Source organism: Dermacentor albipictus, chromosome 1, assembly GCF_038994185.2.
Source record: "Dermacentor albipictus isolate Rhodes 1998 colony chromosome 1, USDA_Dalb.pri_finalv2, whole genome shotgun sequence".
In the NCBI taxonomy this organism is placed as follows: Eukaryota; Metazoa; Arthropoda; class Arachnida; order Ixodida; family Ixodidae; genus Dermacentor; species Dermacentor albipictus.
Genome location: NC_091821.1, coordinates 374,129,624 through 374,148,755, shown reverse-complemented (window position 1 = coordinate 374,148,755; position 19,132 = coordinate 374,129,624). Strand labels below are relative to the sequence as shown.

Below are 19,132 nucleotides of genomic sequence, written 5' to 3'. Positions count from 1 at the left end.
GGCTATACGTGTAAGAACTGGACGGAATCACGCACGCCCGGCCGGCATGCAGAAGGGACGTACTTGTGGAAGAGTCGCACGCGTGCAAGGCACGCACACACGATGCGGAGACAACACACACCGTGGTGGGCCTTGCTTGCATACCTGATGATGAGGACCCATTCCGGAGGTCGGAGGAACGGGAGCGATGCCGTTTCTTTCACGCGCGTCTCGCGACGGCTGCATATACTCGCGCAGACGGGCAGGCAAAAAGGACGCAGTTTTACATCACGTGCCATAAGCAGGTGTATCCACACGTCGTTTCAGAACATGGGATTTGTGTGAGAAGCTCCGGGGCGTACTCAAGAAATTGATACTGTACAGACGACCCTCTGCGGAGCAGGGACACGTGCACTTGTACGATTGCACTGTGGACACTGGCTCGCGTCACGGCAACTTCTGTTCCAGTGTCATATTTTAGTATTTCAAAACGGAGTACACGCGCTGTGGGACTCGATCGTATGCGCATAATATTGCAGGTAGTAGGCTATGTAGCACCGTTTGGGGTTCTGCGAAGCACTATCAGATGCACGAACATATTAGCGTAAGGCCTCTCCATTTTGTGTGTCACGACCGCAGCAAGGCGACGACGACGGGGGATGTGCTCGGGGTTTGAACTCCGGATATGCTCGACGTCCTATTTATACCGAAAAGCTATAAAGCTGATTTTACGGCTGCACGTTCAGACAGCGCGTGCAGCCATAACAGCAAGCCAGATTACGGGGGGACCAAACTCAAACTGGCGCCGGAACTAAGCTTACGCTCGCGTACTGAAATAAACAAAGTTTCCGTCGAACCGCGCGGCGACAAGAGTAAGTCACCGCCGCAAAGCTGCTGAAGCCGTGAAGTGCAGGAGTGTCAACCGCTTCCACCGGGGTGTGTGTCATGCCAGCGCGCGCGGGCGGAGCACGCCGCGAAGTCGGCCTGCTTACCGCCGTACTACGACGGTGCCAGCTGTAAAAGCAAGATGCAAGACCAGTGGAGGAACACAGGCGGGGACGGACCGTGGCCGAGTGAAGCAACCGCGGCGGGTTCGTTGCTGGCGCCGCTTCCAATGCGCGATGCGGCGACAAAAAAAAAAAAAAAAAAAAAAAAAAACGAAGAGCGGAAGAATTCGTGCACCCATGAAAAAGTGCATCGGCGGTTTCGTGCGCGGCGGTGGCGGCGGCGGGAAAACCAGTTTTCATCGCCGCGAGAAAGGCGGCGAGGAAATAAATAAATAAAAAAGAAGGGACGAAGACTGCCCGTCCAACACCAGTGCGCCGCCACTAGCATGGCTCCTCCTCGCCGATGGACGCGCGGAGCAGGAACCGAACCCGCCAGAGGGGCCCCCGGAGCCCCTCCGTAGACCAAGCTGGCCGGGAGACGGTTTTCGGCGCACACTTGAGGTCGAGAGAAGGAGACGAAATGCAAAAAACAAGAAAGCAAAAAAAGAATGCCCATGGAAGTCACGTGTTCCAACGCCCACGTGACATTTGAAGGCGCGCGTTTTTAAAATAAACGAATGCTCAGAACTGATTACTCTTGGCGTGGAGAGGAAACACAGGTAGCGAGGGCAGAGGTTACTGTAGGTGCAGTGGTTTATATCAGTGTTGTGTTTACATCGCGCCATGAATATGCCTCACTAACTTCGTACGCTCTATTGCAAAATAAAGAGTAGGAAAGGTCTGCCCGGAGCGAGTTGATTGCAACGCGTCCATCTCTTGTTTCGATAACAAACAAGAACTTTTATTTCAAGATATAAAGGGAAAATGAACTTACAAGGCATATATATCGCTTTTGCGCCTTTAATTCATCGACTGCAATGCGAACAGTTCTGACGTCTTACTTTTTCCGTTAGCAGAATCTAAAGCATTGTACGTCGTGGAATCGGCGCACAGTCATGGCGGTGTTGTTGCGAGCTTCCTAATAACAGCGTGCAGAGGAATCTCAAGAAAGCTTGACAGGCATCTGCACTTAACTTTATATAGCTTGATATGATGTACCAGTGGCCAGGACTCGTATAAAATGAACACAGGATAGCTTTTGGCAGGAGGAGCAATGATTAGTCATATGAGAAGTCAGAGTAATCGTCATGGCAAGGGCCGAGTCAAGGGCTGCATGGATGCGAGACTGATCGACTTCTCAGCTGCGAGGAGACATGGTTTACCTGACGGCAAAGCGATCGCGTAGGACGCTCGGAAGGAAGAGTTCGGGAAGTATTAAGAAGATAAGAGACAGGCAGCAAGAGTTTCCGCCCGACTTTAGCACATCCTGGCACAGAAGCGCTCTCGGCAAAGGCCGAGTCCCTTTTAGCGGTCCAGTTTTCGGGCGTTCATCTTCATTATTTTATGCGCACTCCTCCAAAGACTAGGTGCGCAAATTCTACCGATGAATTACAACGGTCATTTGAAACCGAGTCAATGACATGGCTAGTCGTGCGCAAGGAGCATCGTTCATGTACGCGGACGAACATTGCGAGGCAGATGAGATCACGCGGAAATATAAAAAAAAAATGCAAGGAAAGAAAATGGGCAGTGGATAGGATACCTGGAGAATGAGGTCACTCTAAATGATTTGAGCGATATCTTGCGGTAATCAACGTGTCCAATGTGTCGACACGTATATCGAGGCTTAAAAACAAAATGAATACAATTAAGGGCAAGAGAGTAATACGGGCGCCACACGGCGCACTTCCCATCGCGATCGAGCTAGATTAGCTAAGCTAATCATATGTCGTGACGGCACCTATATACGGCATTAGATGTCATCTTGTATGTCACACGGAAACCACAGAACTCGGAGTATTCCCGCACAAACTCGCCTGCGTATAACTGAATAATCAACCATGAGATCAATTCGCCTCTTGAGAAGCCGCTTTGCATCAAAGTCCAGGCACTCTTGCTCCAGACTTAACCCTTTGAGGGTCGATTTTTTTCGCCACATGCGACCACTCAGGGTCGATTTTTTTTATTGCACATTTAAATTCTTCAGAGGGAGCTATTTCGAAAAAAAATTACTGTAATTTTTCTAGGGTGACCGTTAAGTGAGAAAAAAATGTTTGGCGTTGGCATATATGGACTGTTTATTCAAGAAAAACAATAAAAATAGCAAATAAAGTTATAAGATTTTCAAAAAATTGGCGCATTGTTATACACAATGTGCACACGAGAAAAATACACAAGAAGAATGCGCGCACGAAAATTTTTTGCAAGTCTCAAATGTTCCTTTTGCACTAATACTTCTTCAGCGTGTGGTATTTCTTGAAGCATGGCTCCACGCAGAGCGGTTTGTTGCACTCAGCGCGCATGTACCTTGTATGGTATGAAGGACTTTATTTAGGTCCTGAGGGATCAGTCTGTCCTCGAGATGTTCTTGCTGCCGAGTGGTGTTGGCGCAGACATGGCACCTCCTCTGGGTACTGCTTCCCTGAGCAGACGTGGGAGGCAACTTCGGAATAAAGGGCCAAAAAAGGAAACGCATGCACGGCGGCATCCTTCGTATGCGGACCCCTGTGAGCAACAACCGAGCGGGTAACAGGCGGTCACCCTTTGAGTGACAAGAACGAAATAGCCATCAGTTTTGCGAGCAAAAGAAGCCGAAACCGCGTGCGGAACAAAACCGAAACTAACCGCCGCGCGCCCGCGAGCGCGCCAATGCGCGAGCGGTAGCAGACGCGCCGGAGCAAGAAAAAAAGTATAGAACGAAAACTGAAAGAGAGAGACGCGAGAAAAAAATTTCATGTATTTCCACATAGTAGCACCACATGCCAGGCAAGAAAAAGTTATGAAATTAGCGCGCGTTTTAAACGTACAGACGGCGCCGTAAATATACGGCATCGACCATTTTCGGACCTGTTCGCGGCGCCGTATATTTACGGCATCGACCCTCAATGGGTTAAGGTCGCACATGGTTGGCTCTAGCGCCAAGCACGTTGAGTGTGAGCTCATCGCGTACGTGCGAGCTGCTCTGGCCGCTATTGCGTTAGCTGGAGCAAATGGTTTAGCTGGTCTGGTTCAGTCCACAGTTGAGCCTGCCGCATACTTTTTCTTTCTTTAAAAAAAAAAAACATAATTGAACCTTCCCGCTTTTAATATGCTTCCCCCCATAACGAATTGTACTGCGGCGAAGTTAACTTTAACCAGTGATGCTTCTGATGCAATGACTGCTGATGCTACTGAGTCTAGTTAACATCTCATTAGGACATTCCTATTCACGTGGTCAATCATGTTAATAAAGCGATAAAGTTTCTCCGGTGTGTAAAACCAAATTATGCAACATTAAAAAGCCGAATTATGCAACGCTCTTTAGACCGTGTCTGTGTAATGACTGCAACGATTAAATGATGATTGAATATGTCAAACAAAATTATATTTAAGTTGTGACAGAAGCAGGCTGTTTTCGTGTCTTTCCAATGTGCAGACAAACACTGATGGTGACTGGAATGCAGCTGTACCTTTGCCAAAAAGAAAGTAAAACTCCAACTAGGAAAAAAAAAAAAATGTTCCATAGCCAGAATGCACATCAAAATCGTAGAAATGCTCCCGGCCAGGCTTCAAGGTAAGTGCCGAGCATGTCAAAGTTTACATAAAGCAAGGAGGGCAATAGCCATTTGGCTTTTTTAGGGAACACTAATGTGATGATGTAGTCTGCAGTTCTTAGATGATAAAGGAAAAATTCCATTCATCTGGAAATGTGAGTTGAAGTAGTTTTAATGTTGTTCTGCCTAACCAGAGTATTCTAGCACGAAAATACAAACATGTTAGAATAATTAGAAACAACATGCTTGCTATGTTACTTTGTGAACTAATTATTAATTTGCATCGTCATAAATCAGTAAGAGCATCCAGGGTAAAAAAGGGGAAAATCAAGGACTGCAGAAACGTACGCACGGTCCAGACACAGTGGCTTAAAATGAGGTACACCGGATCAACTTTATCTTCATTAGCATGATTAACCACGCGAATAAGAATGTCCTAATGAGATGTTCACTTGACTCGGTATGGTGAGCAGGCTTTGCACCAGCAACACCACCGCACGAAAGGAAATGTCTCTCTGCAAACTACGAACATTCGTATCCACTGTTTAGGCACACGCACACACGAAAAGGTGCTACCGTAACAACGGAAAGGTAGAACAGCACACACACGGCCAACACGACGCGTTCGATCAATCGCAAAACGAACTTGAACGATGCCGACGACCGAGCTGCCGCGACACTTCGACGTGAAACTGTCGTCACATCCGGTAGTTGTTTTTTGTCTGTTCTTACTTTTTTTTTCTGCCCACTCCACCTCCTGTCTCGGCATCAAGTGTGCGCCGAAAACCGTCTCCCAAGCTGCCCATCCTCAGTGCACGGCAGAAAAGCTGCCGCACCGACCACCGTCCCGGTTCCGCGAGTTGCGTGCAGTACGTTCAGCGTCCAGGAAGAATCATCGTGGCTTGCATTTGCTGTATCACACCGCTGACGCTATTCCCTCTCTTCAGCCGTCTGCAGCTCTCACTGATTTCAAGACACATAGTAGGCTTACAACGTGGACACGCGTTATTCGTTACTATAGGGCAGATGAAACAGGACAGTAAAGAGGGTCCCTATGAATTGAACTAGATTTCGTTTTTCTTGCCTGACTTATCCCCGACTCTGGTACAGTTCGGCTCGCGCTGCGGTTCAAATTGGATCACGCTTGAACTTCAACTAGCGACAAAAAACGGACGTTCAGGCAGTTTCACGTGTCGTACGTATCATCAATTTCACAACAAGTAAAGGCGGGTGTTATTCTTGGATACATACGCGAGCGATGCCCGATGACCCCCTAGAGAAACATTTCTGACACCGAACTACGTTATCACGCGCAGTGGTGTATGCCTATTTCCTAGTGCGCTTCGCCTCTGGCGATGCTGCACCGAAATAGCGACAAGACTGACCACGATGCGCTCGCGGAAGTCGTTCGGCACTCGGCTCACCAAGGAGAATTCCTCTCGAGGAGGAGGAAAAAAAGTAAGCGGCATCGCGACGCACGAAACTTGTGAGCGCGCGGACGCAGTAAACAGCCACCGTCGACCACGTACCACCACCGTGATCCCCAGGATCAAACGGTGCAAGAGGACGTCGTTGGCGGGGTACGCTGCAGTCGGGACAGACGACAAAAGACGAGGCCCCGCGCCGTTCCAGCACGTTCCCCACAGTTCGGTTCGGCAACGAGCGCGTATAGAAACGCGCTCGAACTCGTTCTCCCTCCCTTTCTGGCTTACAATAAGCTATCCCCCCTCTCTTTCCCATTATACGTCCGTCCCCGTCTCGGATTGAACGAGAATATAAAAAAGCCAAGCCACACCTCCTCTTTCTCAATGGTGTCCTTCCAGTCGTGAGGCGACTCAGAATGGGAAAGAGGGAGGGAGGTGAAAAAAGAAAAAGGAGGGAACACACACGCAAAGCACAAAGCATCATCATCGCGAAACGGTGCGCAGCTGTCAAAATAAAGATAGAAATGGTTTGGATACAGACGCGACGAATATGACGAAGCGCGCAATCTGCTGCACGTGAGTCGCATGCATTTTATTATTTTTTTCGAATAAAGTTATTTCCTCCTCTTTCTCACATGGGGACGCCCACATACCAGCGATTTGAATCGTCTATAGTATATGATAGGTGACCGATGTCGGACTTACAGAAGGCACATCTATCGAAGTTAGGTAAAAAAAACTCCGTAGTTCGCGCAATAGATGGTGGAACTAATGCAACAAAAAAATAACGCCAATGCCCAATGGAGCCAGACGGATTGCAGTTTCCACCTGCGAAGCCATCGACACGCCTACAGCGTCCCTGTGCATCAACCCACATGCACTCAGTGCTCACTCCCCTCCCTTTTTCCTCTTTATATTCCCCGTTCTCTTACCCCCACTGTAGGGTAGCAAACTGGACGCTCGCCTGGTTGTCGTCCCTGCCTATCCTCTCCCTGCTTCTCTCTCTCATGCGTTTAAAATGAGTCACAACTCGTGAGAGCTCTTACTATACGCACAAAAGTAGTGCCAATGAAGCACTTCGTTGATACTTCGTTGAACTTCACATCACAGCAGTGGTCCGCATTCGGAGACACAACCTACTGATCAGCACGAAACCCGAGTCCCGTGTCACGCTACTCGCACAGCGTGTTGCAAAATCTCGCACATCAGCAAAAAAATGACGTCTAATGAAGTATAAAGTGAAACAAAATGCCAGAGAAGCGAGCTTGTGGCGTTGATTGTTAAGATTGAATGGAATACTCCCGAACTTTCGGCTTCTGCGAACCGCAGAGTCCTTCCCGGATATTACGTCACACCTTCGGTGTCATTGCGACACAGCCGAGCAGAATTGGATATAAGGCGGCAAAATCAAAGGGCACGGTTCTTCGGATGCGTATGTACCGGAGCCGGGCAGCGTGCGCCCGTTTCTTTGGCACTTCGCCACCTCTCTACTCCATTAAGTGTTCATTCATCGCCGTGGAGTCGTTATGTCTCGGCGGCCGAGTCGGATGACTAATCCGAGATGAGGTAGATATAGGGAACTGCTCTGGCATTGCGCCACCACGGTGACCACCACGCACCCCGGTTTCCGTTGTCGGCTACGAAGAAGTTCCGAGCAATACTGCGTGCGCGAGATCAAAAGCAATAGTAAAACGATCCTTACCTGCTCCCGTGAAACGATTTGCAAGCACAGAGACAATTAGGCAAAACTTTTGCGCGAGTGTGTGAATTTCAAAGCCGGTAGCGGGAGTCTTTTTAGAGACTAATGTAGTACAGTAAGCAAAAAAGCACCGGTTGAAACTCGAGCAGTGACTTCTCGGTGCAATTTCGAGTCCGCCTTAAGCAGCTAAGTCTCTGGCATGAAATTTGATTATCAGCTGATAGTTCGATGCATCTTCCGTGTACGCTGAGTTCCACGTAAACCGCATAGCCATATTCCATTTTTTTTTTTTTCACCGATCACGCAAAGGTAACAAAAATGTATTCCATTTCCGGTGTTCGTCCTCTTTAACTTCTATAGAGCTGAGTGCCACAGCTTTAGCCGAAAGTCAGTCACTAGGGTGTCATTCTGTAAACCAGACAAGAAAGAATCAAACGACAGAAAACGTCACACGTTACAAGGAAAAAAAAAAAAATCCCGGTTTAAGCTAATTCGCTCAAATCGCTAACCAAAGGAGGCAGCTTCAGGGACAAAAATGTTAGCACCGAGAACGTTATATACGGGTTCAACGTCAACTTATACCGTAGCACTTTTCGTTAGCATTTATATACGTATTTGGCAGTGCTGTATACGTTTACCGTTTACGTTGCCTTTTATCTGTCTTCTAAACGAGGATAGGAATACGTGACAGCGACGACGCAGGATAATATTTAATGTCGGGGTCACACGAGGCAGTCTGTTCGTATTATGAAGCAAAATGATAAATTCAAAATCTGACAGCACGCGGCCAAACGAAATGCAGGCACTTGAAAACGACCCCAGCGATAGCAGCGATTTTACGCGTGCGCCACTCGGCGCACTCGCGCGCTTTGTTTACAGGCATGTCCAGGTGAGACTTTTCAAGAGCAGCGTGCAACCTTCGAGCGTAGCGGCGACGGCCCACTTCATGAAGGGCTGAAACCTAGGCAACGGGGCCGCAGGAAAACGACCAGAAACGGCGCGACATTCGTGACATAACTGTCAGGGCGTTATGCAGATATACAAAGGCGACGGCGCGATTCTAGTTTTTGTTTGAGAATGGTTTCGTGATCTCACCTTTCCCGCTGCCTTCTTGTATCTTGTGATGGCCAGGTCAACCAGATCACGAACTAGAAGGTCGCCATTCCCGCACGGGACGATCACTCGGACCGGCCCGAAATTCACTGTCACTTTCATGACGACGCGACCAAAGTGAGAAGAAACACCGGTTTGCTGCAGCTAACTAGCGTGGCGTATCCAACGCAAAGGCGCGGAAAGACACAAGCACACGGGAGCACACACATCCACAAGCACGCACAAAACCGTGTAAAGAACCGCGTAATGAAAAAAAAAAAATACACGAGATTGACGCTGAAACGATTCACGAAGAGCACAGGAATTCAAGCAGATATTTCTTAAAGTCACTTGAACTTCCTTCGTTCACAACGGGCGGCAAACGGCAACGTATGCCGATGACGGACGGCACTTCACCCGCACGACAAAGCAGCGGCGGCGGCTCTTCGCCGCTTCATCTTCTACGGTTCCGTCAGGCTAGCTTCAACTCCGCGCACGCAGCAGCCGACAAATAATCTTCTTTCAACAGCCATCGCATGCTTCACGGGGTCATTCACACGAAGGAATCAGCCGGAGCTGGCGTTTGGCGTTGTTCCTCACTCGGGGAGACGAAGCGTTGTCGATGGCACGCGGGCTCTCGCGAACACGCACGCACGCACACACAACAGGCACCCGTCACACCTGGCCCCTGACCCAGGTAAGCCTAACAGTCCGACAGCGACCCTGGCAACGCACGAAGTCGCTGACTACGGTGCCGCCTTGCGAAGTTGAGCATCCCACGCAGTCGGTAAGGGCTGCCTTGAGAAAACAAAATGGCACAATCTGTCTTCGTATGCTTCGGCGAGAGCGCACTGTTTTTGTTCGCGTCAACGGTCTCTCCGGCGCCGACAAATGCACAGGAGATGCCAGCCTGACGCTTGCGCGAGAGCTTGAGTGCACGGCCGCTGCCGCTTCGTAACAAACGCTTCCATTGGCTGCAAGAGTTTGGGACAACCTGCGGATTCTAACCAATGGCAGCAAAGCGAAGGCAGCGACGCCGTCACTCCGCACTTCGTGCGCTTCAGCGACTTCGCCGGCTACGGTTTCGGTTTCGATTGCGGAGCGCGCGAACGCGCGCACTTTTTTGTTTGAGCGTTCGAAAAAGTGTGTATAATAAAGAAAAAACTTATTAATGGCTATATTATTTCAGTTTTGAAGGCCTTAACGTTCCGCAACACGCATGGTACTACGTATGCTCTTTTCCGAGGGCTGATCAGTATATTCTCGAACGTTGATTCACATTAAGAGAATAAATAGGATGAAGTGCCCTCGCAACTTTGCTAGTAAAACAACAATACGCCTTATTATTAACGCTTGGTTAGTTATAGTGTGCTCACGAAACTCTGTTATTTCTGAAATCATAAAAACATTCGCAATCTCATGAAAAAACCGCAGCGATGTTTTCTGTAGCGCTGTTGCTGCCATCTATCAGCTGAAAGACGAGTCACGCCAAGCGGCCTCGGCAACTTGCCGCTGGAGGGCGGCTTTCCCGCTCGCCCGATAAGACAGGGCACTGTGGAATTGCAATAGGTACAATGTGGTGAGATAGATTTGGAAAGGGGTGATGGTTCCTAGTCACTTTCGGGAATGAAGTTCGAGCAAGTTTGGAAATTAAGCAATGTGGGGTGGGTACGCTTGCTTTGGGGAGCGCACGGAAATGCACCAAATCAAGGAGTAAATGGTGACATGGGATGGAGATTATTTGAGGGCAGGAAAGCTAGCAGCAAGATAGAATTTGAGGAGCGATTCAGAGAAATGGCGAGGAAGCGGTCGGCTAGGAAAGTTTTCAGTTACTTGTATACATGAGGAATGTTAACACAAAATGTAGCAAGCGAACGAGGAAATGGAAATATTTGGACAGCAGAGGGGAGAGGGGGAGGGGGAGGTAATCATTGGTAAAAAAAACAAAAATGAACGGATAGAGAAACAGAGAGGGTTCTGTGGAAAATAGGGATGCAGACGAAATCAGTAATGGGAACATACAGAACTTTCAAACAGGCAATTGCCAAAGAAAATATCTACAATAATTCTAGGGGAAGCTTTTTGTTGTTTGAAGCCAAGACGGGAGTACAGCGGACTAAGAAGTACCGAGTCAAGTTCGAAGGGATATACACGTTATGCGGAGCGTGCGGAGAGGAGGAGGAAACGGCTGAGCACCTGGTACTTTTCTGTAAAGGGCTGTGCCCTATAGTTCAAAGCAACTGGGCTGATTTTTTTTCAAAGCATTGGGGTTTAGGAACAGTATGTGGAGGCAAAATAGACTTTAGGCAAGTAGAAATAACCAAACGGAGGTTATATAATTAGTGGCTAAAATCAAGACAAGAGTAAAATTTCACCCTCCACAAAGTACAATATATATTACTAGTCACTGCTAGGTGGCGTGCGCCGCCGCCCGATTTATAGGGTTCAGCCTTATCCGTCCATCCATCCATCCATCCATCATTTGTCCGAGGAAGCTTTAGCTCCCGGAAGGGATAAATCGTCGTTCTTGGCAACTACTGCAACAATTTTAATGATAAATGCGGCATCTAAATGTAGAAGTAAAGAACTAGTAACTGACGCAAGTGGATTTTTTATTTAAACCGCCAATTTTTCTAGAACAATTCTTTAAAACTGCAAAATTGGAAGAAACTCTAGTACTAAGCTTACATCTCTGTAACTCAGGAATAACAACGATCGCACAGTTTTGTAAACTACACCTGATAATGCATATAAATATGAAAAAAAAATTGATTTATTATACACCACTGTGAAGAAAAAAAAGCACGCTGGCGTCGCTCTGCATTGCGAACTTAGGTGCGAGGATGTTCACCCAATTACGTTACCTTCAAATAAGGATGGCTGATTCGTCTACTTGACATTCCATTAGTTTTGTTGCAAGAGCACAAACTAGGAACCAGTAAAACAGGACGACATAGACAAGGACGAAAGGTCCGACCGGTCTATGGGATGGGCACAAAAATACTCCCATTGCACTGTTATGATAACGTACGTCAACAAAGGTTTGTAAGATAAGCTAAAGTACCGCACATCCTGCGGAGCACAGTCGTGTGCACTACCTTTTTATTTTTCTTCTTAAAAAGTGCAGAGAACAAAGTAATGAAGGAGTCGCCCAATCCGTCTCTATTTGGTGTTTATGTTGATGTGTGTACGTTTAATGTCTTAATAATGCCTGACAACGAGAATTTGTAGAGAGAAATTTGTTCGTCCCATGATTTGCAAGCAGCTCTCTCTGCCTTTATATATATATATATATATATATGTGTGTGTGTGTGTGTGTGTGTGTGCGTGTGTGTGTGTGTGTGTGTGTGTGTGTGTGTGTGTGTGTGTGTGTGTGTGTGTGTGTGTGTGTGTGTGTGTGTGTGTGTGTGTGTGTGTGTGTTCCTATGAGTGATACCGCTCGTTTATATAGGCGGTTTGTGCTGAAAAAGAGGTCATTGCGGGTGTCATAGGTGCCGATTACGGGGGGGTTCCGAGGGCCAAGCCCCATCCGAGAAATGACAAAGTCCATGTCTTAAAATCCACTGCATCAGATCAATGAGAAGAACTGGCGAGCCTTCGCAAAGAATTAAATGACGTCGAACAATACAGCAGAAAGCCGAACTTAGAAATTCATGGTCTGCCGCAAAAAAAAAAAAAGGTGAAAAGCTTCTGCCTATCATCTCTGATTTGGCACAAAAGTTGAAGGTAAAATACACAGAATCTGACATCGAGGCTATTCATCGCCCTCTTGCCAACCGAGATCGCCCGCCATTTCTGCTCGTTAGATTCACTTCGGTTGCACTGAAAGAAACGTGGTGGAGCTGTAGAGGCAGTTTAAGGGCGTTTGCGGAACACGATGTGATCCCTCAACTTTATTTTGCAGACAACTTGACCACACATAACAGAGAACTGGTCTTTGCAGCTCGCCAAAAAGGAAAAGAAAAACTATACAAGTTCGTCTGGGCTAAGCAGTGCAAAATTTTCGCCAAGAAATCTGAGGGATCGTCTCTTGTCCGCATATCAGAGCATTCTGACTTTGATAACCTCGTTTAAAATGAACAATTCTATTGACCTTGACTAATTCCACAAAATGAGCAATGCATTTCATAATAGTGAGAGATTGAACGACTTCATCAGTTTATCAAGTCAAGGGAGACGGTCCTTCAAGGTTTTACACGTTAACATCCGCATATCCGTAGGCGCTGGGACGAATTCCTTGGCATCACACAAAATAACGATGCTATCGTTGATGAGTTTGTACTAACCGAAATTAATATTCATGAAGAGCTCATTTATTCTTTCAAACTACCCAATTATTCAAGTTTTGTGCTAACGCGTCACATGAGTAGAGGTGGTGGTGTCATGGCTTTTGTACGTGAACGATATGTGACGTCATCTGTGCTACCAAGGTTCACCTCAGCCGAATTCCTGGAATTGAATATTTCCTTGCGAGATATAACACCGTAACACCGTAACAATATAACCCTACTTGGAATTTATAGACCACCCTCCGAAAATGTAAAAGTTTTTGTAAATGAACTGGATGCGTTTTTACTGTCTTTGCTTTCAACTTCACTCTTTTGTCTAGCCGGCGATGCCAACATAAACACTTTATCTCTGTTGTGCCCGATTGTTTGCGATTACTTAAATGTATTAGCTAAATCTGGGGTTCTTCCGACTATCTGTTCTTGTACTAGAGAAGAATACCTTGAAACCAAGCATGTGACGTCATTCGACGAACACATCAACGTTAGAGCTCCGTTTTATCACGTTGATTCGGCTGTAATCAAACACAAACTGGCTGACCCCTATTTTGTGGGCCAAACTGGCTGACCCCTATTTTGTGGGCCGCCATATTTATTTGCCCATGCTTAAAAAGGTATCATCCGAACATTTCCAGGTATCAATCCTCGACATAGCCAAATTCTATAGTTTGATGCCTTCGACTGGAATATACTTATGGAAGGGGTAACCGTACAAAATGTTTACACTAAACTTGTTAATGTTCTTGACACATTTAAATACAGGACAAGGAAAACCATATAAATTAGAAAACGCAATACTAACTTGCCTTGGCTTACACTGTGGATTCCTAAGGCGATAAAAGAGAAGGATAAACATTGGGGAAGATGTAAGAACTCGCCTAACAACGCTCTGGGGAATTCATACAAAGTTAATAAAAATAGGGTAACTGCATTAGTTCAGTCTGAGAAGCGCTCATATTACAGTCAATCATTTTACGAAAATAGGCAGAACCCTCGAAAAGTGTGGTGGACGATTAATCAAATATTTTACCGCCATACAGGCCAATCAGTCGACGTTTTTGGCAGACATTTCGCTAATTTAGTATCTGCCGTTACTCATGTTCACTTCGCTAAAGCATCGTCGATTACTCAGCCAACTCACACTCATTGTTCCGACAATATTATCATTAGAGTCCTCTGCATTCCTTCCTTTAATCACTGCTTGCGATCTGCCCAGCGTATTATTCAGTTTTAAAGAAAAGAAGGCACCTGGTTTAGATGGCATATCTATGTACGAGCTGCAACGTAAGTTTCTCGTTCTAGAAAATATATTTATGCTGAACGGTTATATTGAACTCGGTTTTCTTCCAGACGAGCTAAAAATTGCAGTTGTTAAACCATTACATAAAAACGGCTTTTTTAAACAGGTTGATAACTACAGGCCGATTTCAATCTTACCCCCAATTAGTCAAATTCTGGAAAAACACTTGTCCAGAGTGATGACCGGCTTTGTGCAAATAAACAATCTTTTTTCAACTTGTCAATTTCGTTTCGTTTCTGGGAAGGGGACTGTAGTACTCTTGGAATGGAATGGAAAAACTTTAATTCTCTATATCTCAGAGAGATTGGCGGTGGGCCGGTGTCTTCATGTTTTGAGTCCTGGCCGCTTCACAAGATCGGCGCCCCTATTCCAGGAAGAATTAGCTGATTTGATCTTCTCTGCTTTCGATAACAACGAGGTAGTAACGTCTCTTTCCCTGGAGAGAGAGAGAGAGAGAGAGAGAGAGAGGAAAGAGAGAGGAAAGACAGGGAGGTTAACCAGAGATTATCTCCGGTTGGTTAACCTGTACTGGGGGAGGGGCAAGGGGGTGCGATAGGTGAGACAGAGAAGGACAAAAAGATATTCAAAAAAGCACTACACCAAACACGCACGTACACACACACTGTTCCTGTGGGCACGCAGCCCGCAAATGCGTTCCTAGTGTTACGCAGTGTCACCGTACAATCCTACGTCACACAGTGCACAGCCACAATTTGTCAGAAAGTCCCGTGTCTTTTAAGCACTGCAGCAGCGCATTCATAGCGGATCGCGCTGATGTTCGCGTAGGCCAGTTTCCAGGGATCTTGTTTTCTGTCATTGGGTGCTTGTCCAGTTTGTCTAGGGTGGCTGAGAGGACTGCTCTTTGCGGGTTGAAACGAGAGTGCACGAGAGTGCGCGAAAGGAAGGTGCGCGATTGTTTCATTCCACCCGCAGAAGTCACAAAGTGGGCTGTTGGCCATTCCGATAAGAAAAGAGTACGCACTTGAAGATGCTGCTCCAAGCCATAGACGGACTAGAAGGGTGCCGTGACATCTGGATGCAAGCAAAGCTTTTGAATTCGTAGTGCACACATTACTTTTGCGCAAGCTACATCTCTTGGGATTTCGGGGGCCTTTTAACAAATTATTATCGATCTTTTCATTCGTTCACAGGTATTCAAGATAGTCGATCACGTTAGTTCAAAGATTTTCTTAAAATCTGGTGTCCCGTATGGCTCCGTGTCATCTCCACTACTATTTAACGTTTATGTAAATGTTCTGTTTAAAGCTACATCCCAATGTCGAATCACGCCGATGACACTGTTGTTCTTGCCACACACTCTGTTTTCATTTCATCAGTTGCAATGCTACAAAGTGACTTTGTGTCTGTCATGGACTGGTTTTCCAGAAACTCCATCCCTATTAGCAAGCAAAAAACTAATCTGGTTTGTTTCCACGAGCCACATAGACGAATTGATCCCACTCTCCCAATCTTCCTTCATGGTTCACGATGTACCAGTTGTCAATGCTCTCCTCTCCTGCCACCGCCGAATGTAAGGTATATGTGAATTATCTTCGACTCCGATATGACATGGAATAGTCAACTATCTCTCCTCTGTAATAAACTCCCGGCGTAATCATGTACTACTTACAATAGCCGCTTCATCCTCCCCTTTTCTGTGCGCAAGATAATCATTCATGCCCTTGGTAACAGTATCCTGAAATACGGTATAACATAATTTTATCATTGTACTTTCAGATGGCGTTCAAAAATAGACTGTATATTAAAATCGCTGCTACGAAATGTGGACAATAATGCTAACATTCCCGGTGGTGTAGCCTTTTTTTTTATGCTTTACACTTGCCTTCCTTTGATGCATTATTTTTTCAGACTGTTATTTGCCGTCGATCATCTCTGAAATAGTGATTTTCTGTTTCCTTTCGTGCCCACAGGACCACTCAGGCGTCATCCCATGCTTTGTACACCCCGATGTTATACGCGAATTGGACGTATTGTGCGAAATTATCACGTCTCCGATACATCTAATTCCGTGCCCACGGAATCTTTTTTTTTGTTTCATTTCATCGAAACGTGCTCTGAAATTGTATTTAAGGGAAAACTCATCTGACACTGCTTGATGTCTGTTTGTTTTCAATATTTCGTCATGTAGCATTGAATCCCAGTTTACTGCCTCCGAATTTCTTTTTCTTCTTTCTTTTTTCTTCTTTTTTTCTCACTCCTGTTGTTTGTTGCGTCCCTGAAACTGACTGCCGGTACAGGCCGACAAGCCTCATTGGCTTGGGCTGACCCGCTTTGTATTTGGTGCTTTTAAGACAAATAAAGCATTTTATTATTATTATTATTATTATTATCATTATTATTATTATTATTATTATTATTATTATTATTATTATTATTATTATTATTATTATTATTATTATTATTATTATTATTATTATTATTATTATTATTATTATTATTATTATTATTATTATTTCTTTTTCTTTGAGGTTTCGTTTGACCACATGCTTCTTTCAGAAGTTGCAGAACAAGTAATATACAGGCTTTTATAAGTAGTTTTAAAGCACCTAAGCAAATCATCTCCAAGCACCAGTGTAGATTACAGGGTTCTGGAAAATACAGAGAATTAAAGGTAGGATTTTTTAAAGATTTTCGGAAGGCGTTTGATCTTGTTAAACATTGTATCTTATTTCGTAAAATTCAGAACTATGGGATTATAGGCATTGATCTCGCTTTAAGAGCAGTTTTCTTTATTTACGACTCCAGTTTACCTGCTATATCTAGGCTGTAAATGTGACAGCAGCGCTATCGAATATGGAGTGCCGCGTGGGCAAATTTCTGGTCGTTGCTGTGCACAATATATACAAGAATAACATAGCAAAAAAATATTGTTTTAACCAACCGAATCGTTTTGTACACCGGTAATATCGACGTTTCTTTTTTTTTTTCTCGGGCCTATAGTTTAATGAGCTTGAACAAACAGCAACGGAGAGGCTAAGAGAACTCAGTATATTTGGTTATAAGGAAACAAACTTGAATTCAATGCTAAAAAACAAAGTATAAGCTCTTCTACCCTAAAAAAGTATCGCGACATAAAGCTACGCTACAACGACGCAGAGCTAGAACGTGTCGACAATAATATTTTAAGTTGGAGTAATCATACCGACAACATACGCATCAAATATTTGAGAGCAATTAAAATGATGTAGTTTTCGTAACGTTCTTCCTCCCTCGATGAAAAAGGTAACTATATTTCTCTATCATTTCATTACAATACCAGCTAGCTATTGTTTATTGTTCTGGGGTGTAAGTAACAGGTAACTTTCCGTTCTACAGCGACGAGCACCAAGGTCACTTAAGCATCCCGGTCAACTAAAACGTGCTTTAGGACAGATGACCCATAATAATCTACCTAGTTACTATAACGTTACAGCAAATGTAGTTATATTTAATGAAATGTGAAAACATTATTGCGGAGCTTTCTAGCCGCTATATAAGTAGAAACACTGGCAAACACGTAAAGTCATATGTCAGATATGGTATAAATGTGACGCATTATAATTATGGCATATAAAACATTTCCTCTCAGCCTACAATATTGTGCAATATGCTCATCTAGTGTAACCAGTTAACCTAAACAAATAAAATTTCTAAACAGGCTATGCACTCTTTATGTCTCACAGCACACTTAGACGAATGATGCTGCTTACATGTAGATAATATCCTCACTGCATGGACGGCATTATATTTCCACATTTATTTGTCTGTCCTTATTTTTCTCGTCTTTGTAGATGATTGTTTATCACTCATGTTTCATAACCTATTCTGCTTGCACTTTGCTGTTTCATGTTCTATACACCTTTTTATTGTTTTTTTTCCCGGAGCAATTATTCTGACCTTGAACAAATTTTTAGTGTGATTTACCGGAATATGCGTATGTCTGGTATATATGCGAATGTTTCACCATTCTACCTGTATTACGAGTCGCTGGTGCGGCAACGCACTACGAGAACAAGACCTGCAGTCAGGAATACAGTTTCTGCATAGACGCTATTCTTGCGTCATCCATTTGTGTTGGCTGGAACAATAAAAACCCAATAATAACAACAACAAAATGTTTCTATTTTCATAGATGACATGCATACGCAGGGAGTCTCAGCTATCATGCATCGCGCTCTTTTTCTTTTTTTTTCTTCTTTTGCTAAAAGAAGACAGGTCATTCTGCGCGAAGATAACCGAAGGCAGCTCCCTCAAACAAGCTCCGCGATAGTTAGCGGCCGATCTGTCGCTCCCGGGTTGCGATAGTGCGATGCCTTGGTGACGGGGACCATACCTTTTTGCTACGGGGCGAGCGCCGGCACTTGGTAACTACTGTGCAGTTTGTATGAGGGCGCTGCTTTTTGAGGCGGGCGGACGCAACGTTTTAAGATATCTATAAACGTTGAGCGCACGGTTAGTCGCGATATTTCTCATTTGTTGCGCGTTTTCTTCATCAGTCGGAAAAAACGAACGGGCAAAACGCAAATGACTGAAAACACACCAGCTCTAACTATCTTTCAATATCTTACAAGCCCTTCATTAACCGCATGGCATTCAGAGTAGTAATTAATTAGTAAATAATTAAGCCCAACAAAAAATTACAGGTGCACGGTTACTCTACTCGACTGTGAACAATATGCACTTGGTCGACTTGGCGTGGAATGGCCCATCTTAAAAGAAAAAAGGAACAAAAACGCGATGCATGATTGCCGGGACACCCTTTATATTAATTAA

At 45.1% G+C, this 19,132-nt stretch overlaps 2 protein-coding genes across 3 annotated transcripts in view; one reads left to right on the top strand and one right to left on the bottom strand.

Moving 5' to 3' along the window:
* baz (par-3 family cell polarity regulator) overlaps positions 1-9,736 on the bottom strand; it is a 248,899-nt gene extending 239,163 nt beyond the window's left edge. For both annotated transcript variants that reach the window (XM_070531901.1, XM_070531906.1), the window contains exon 1: positions 8,777-9,736. In XM_070531901.1, the coding sequence (XP_070388002.1) occupies positions 8,777-8,896 (120 nt within the window). In that variant the 5' untranslated portion in view covers positions 8,897-9,736. The remainder of the gene's footprint in view (positions 1-8,776) is intronic.
* LOC135901775 (probable serine carboxypeptidase CPVL) overlaps positions 1-19,132 on the top strand; it is a 152,342-nt gene that overhangs the window by 106,797 nt on the left and 26,413 nt on the right. The window lies entirely within an intron of this gene.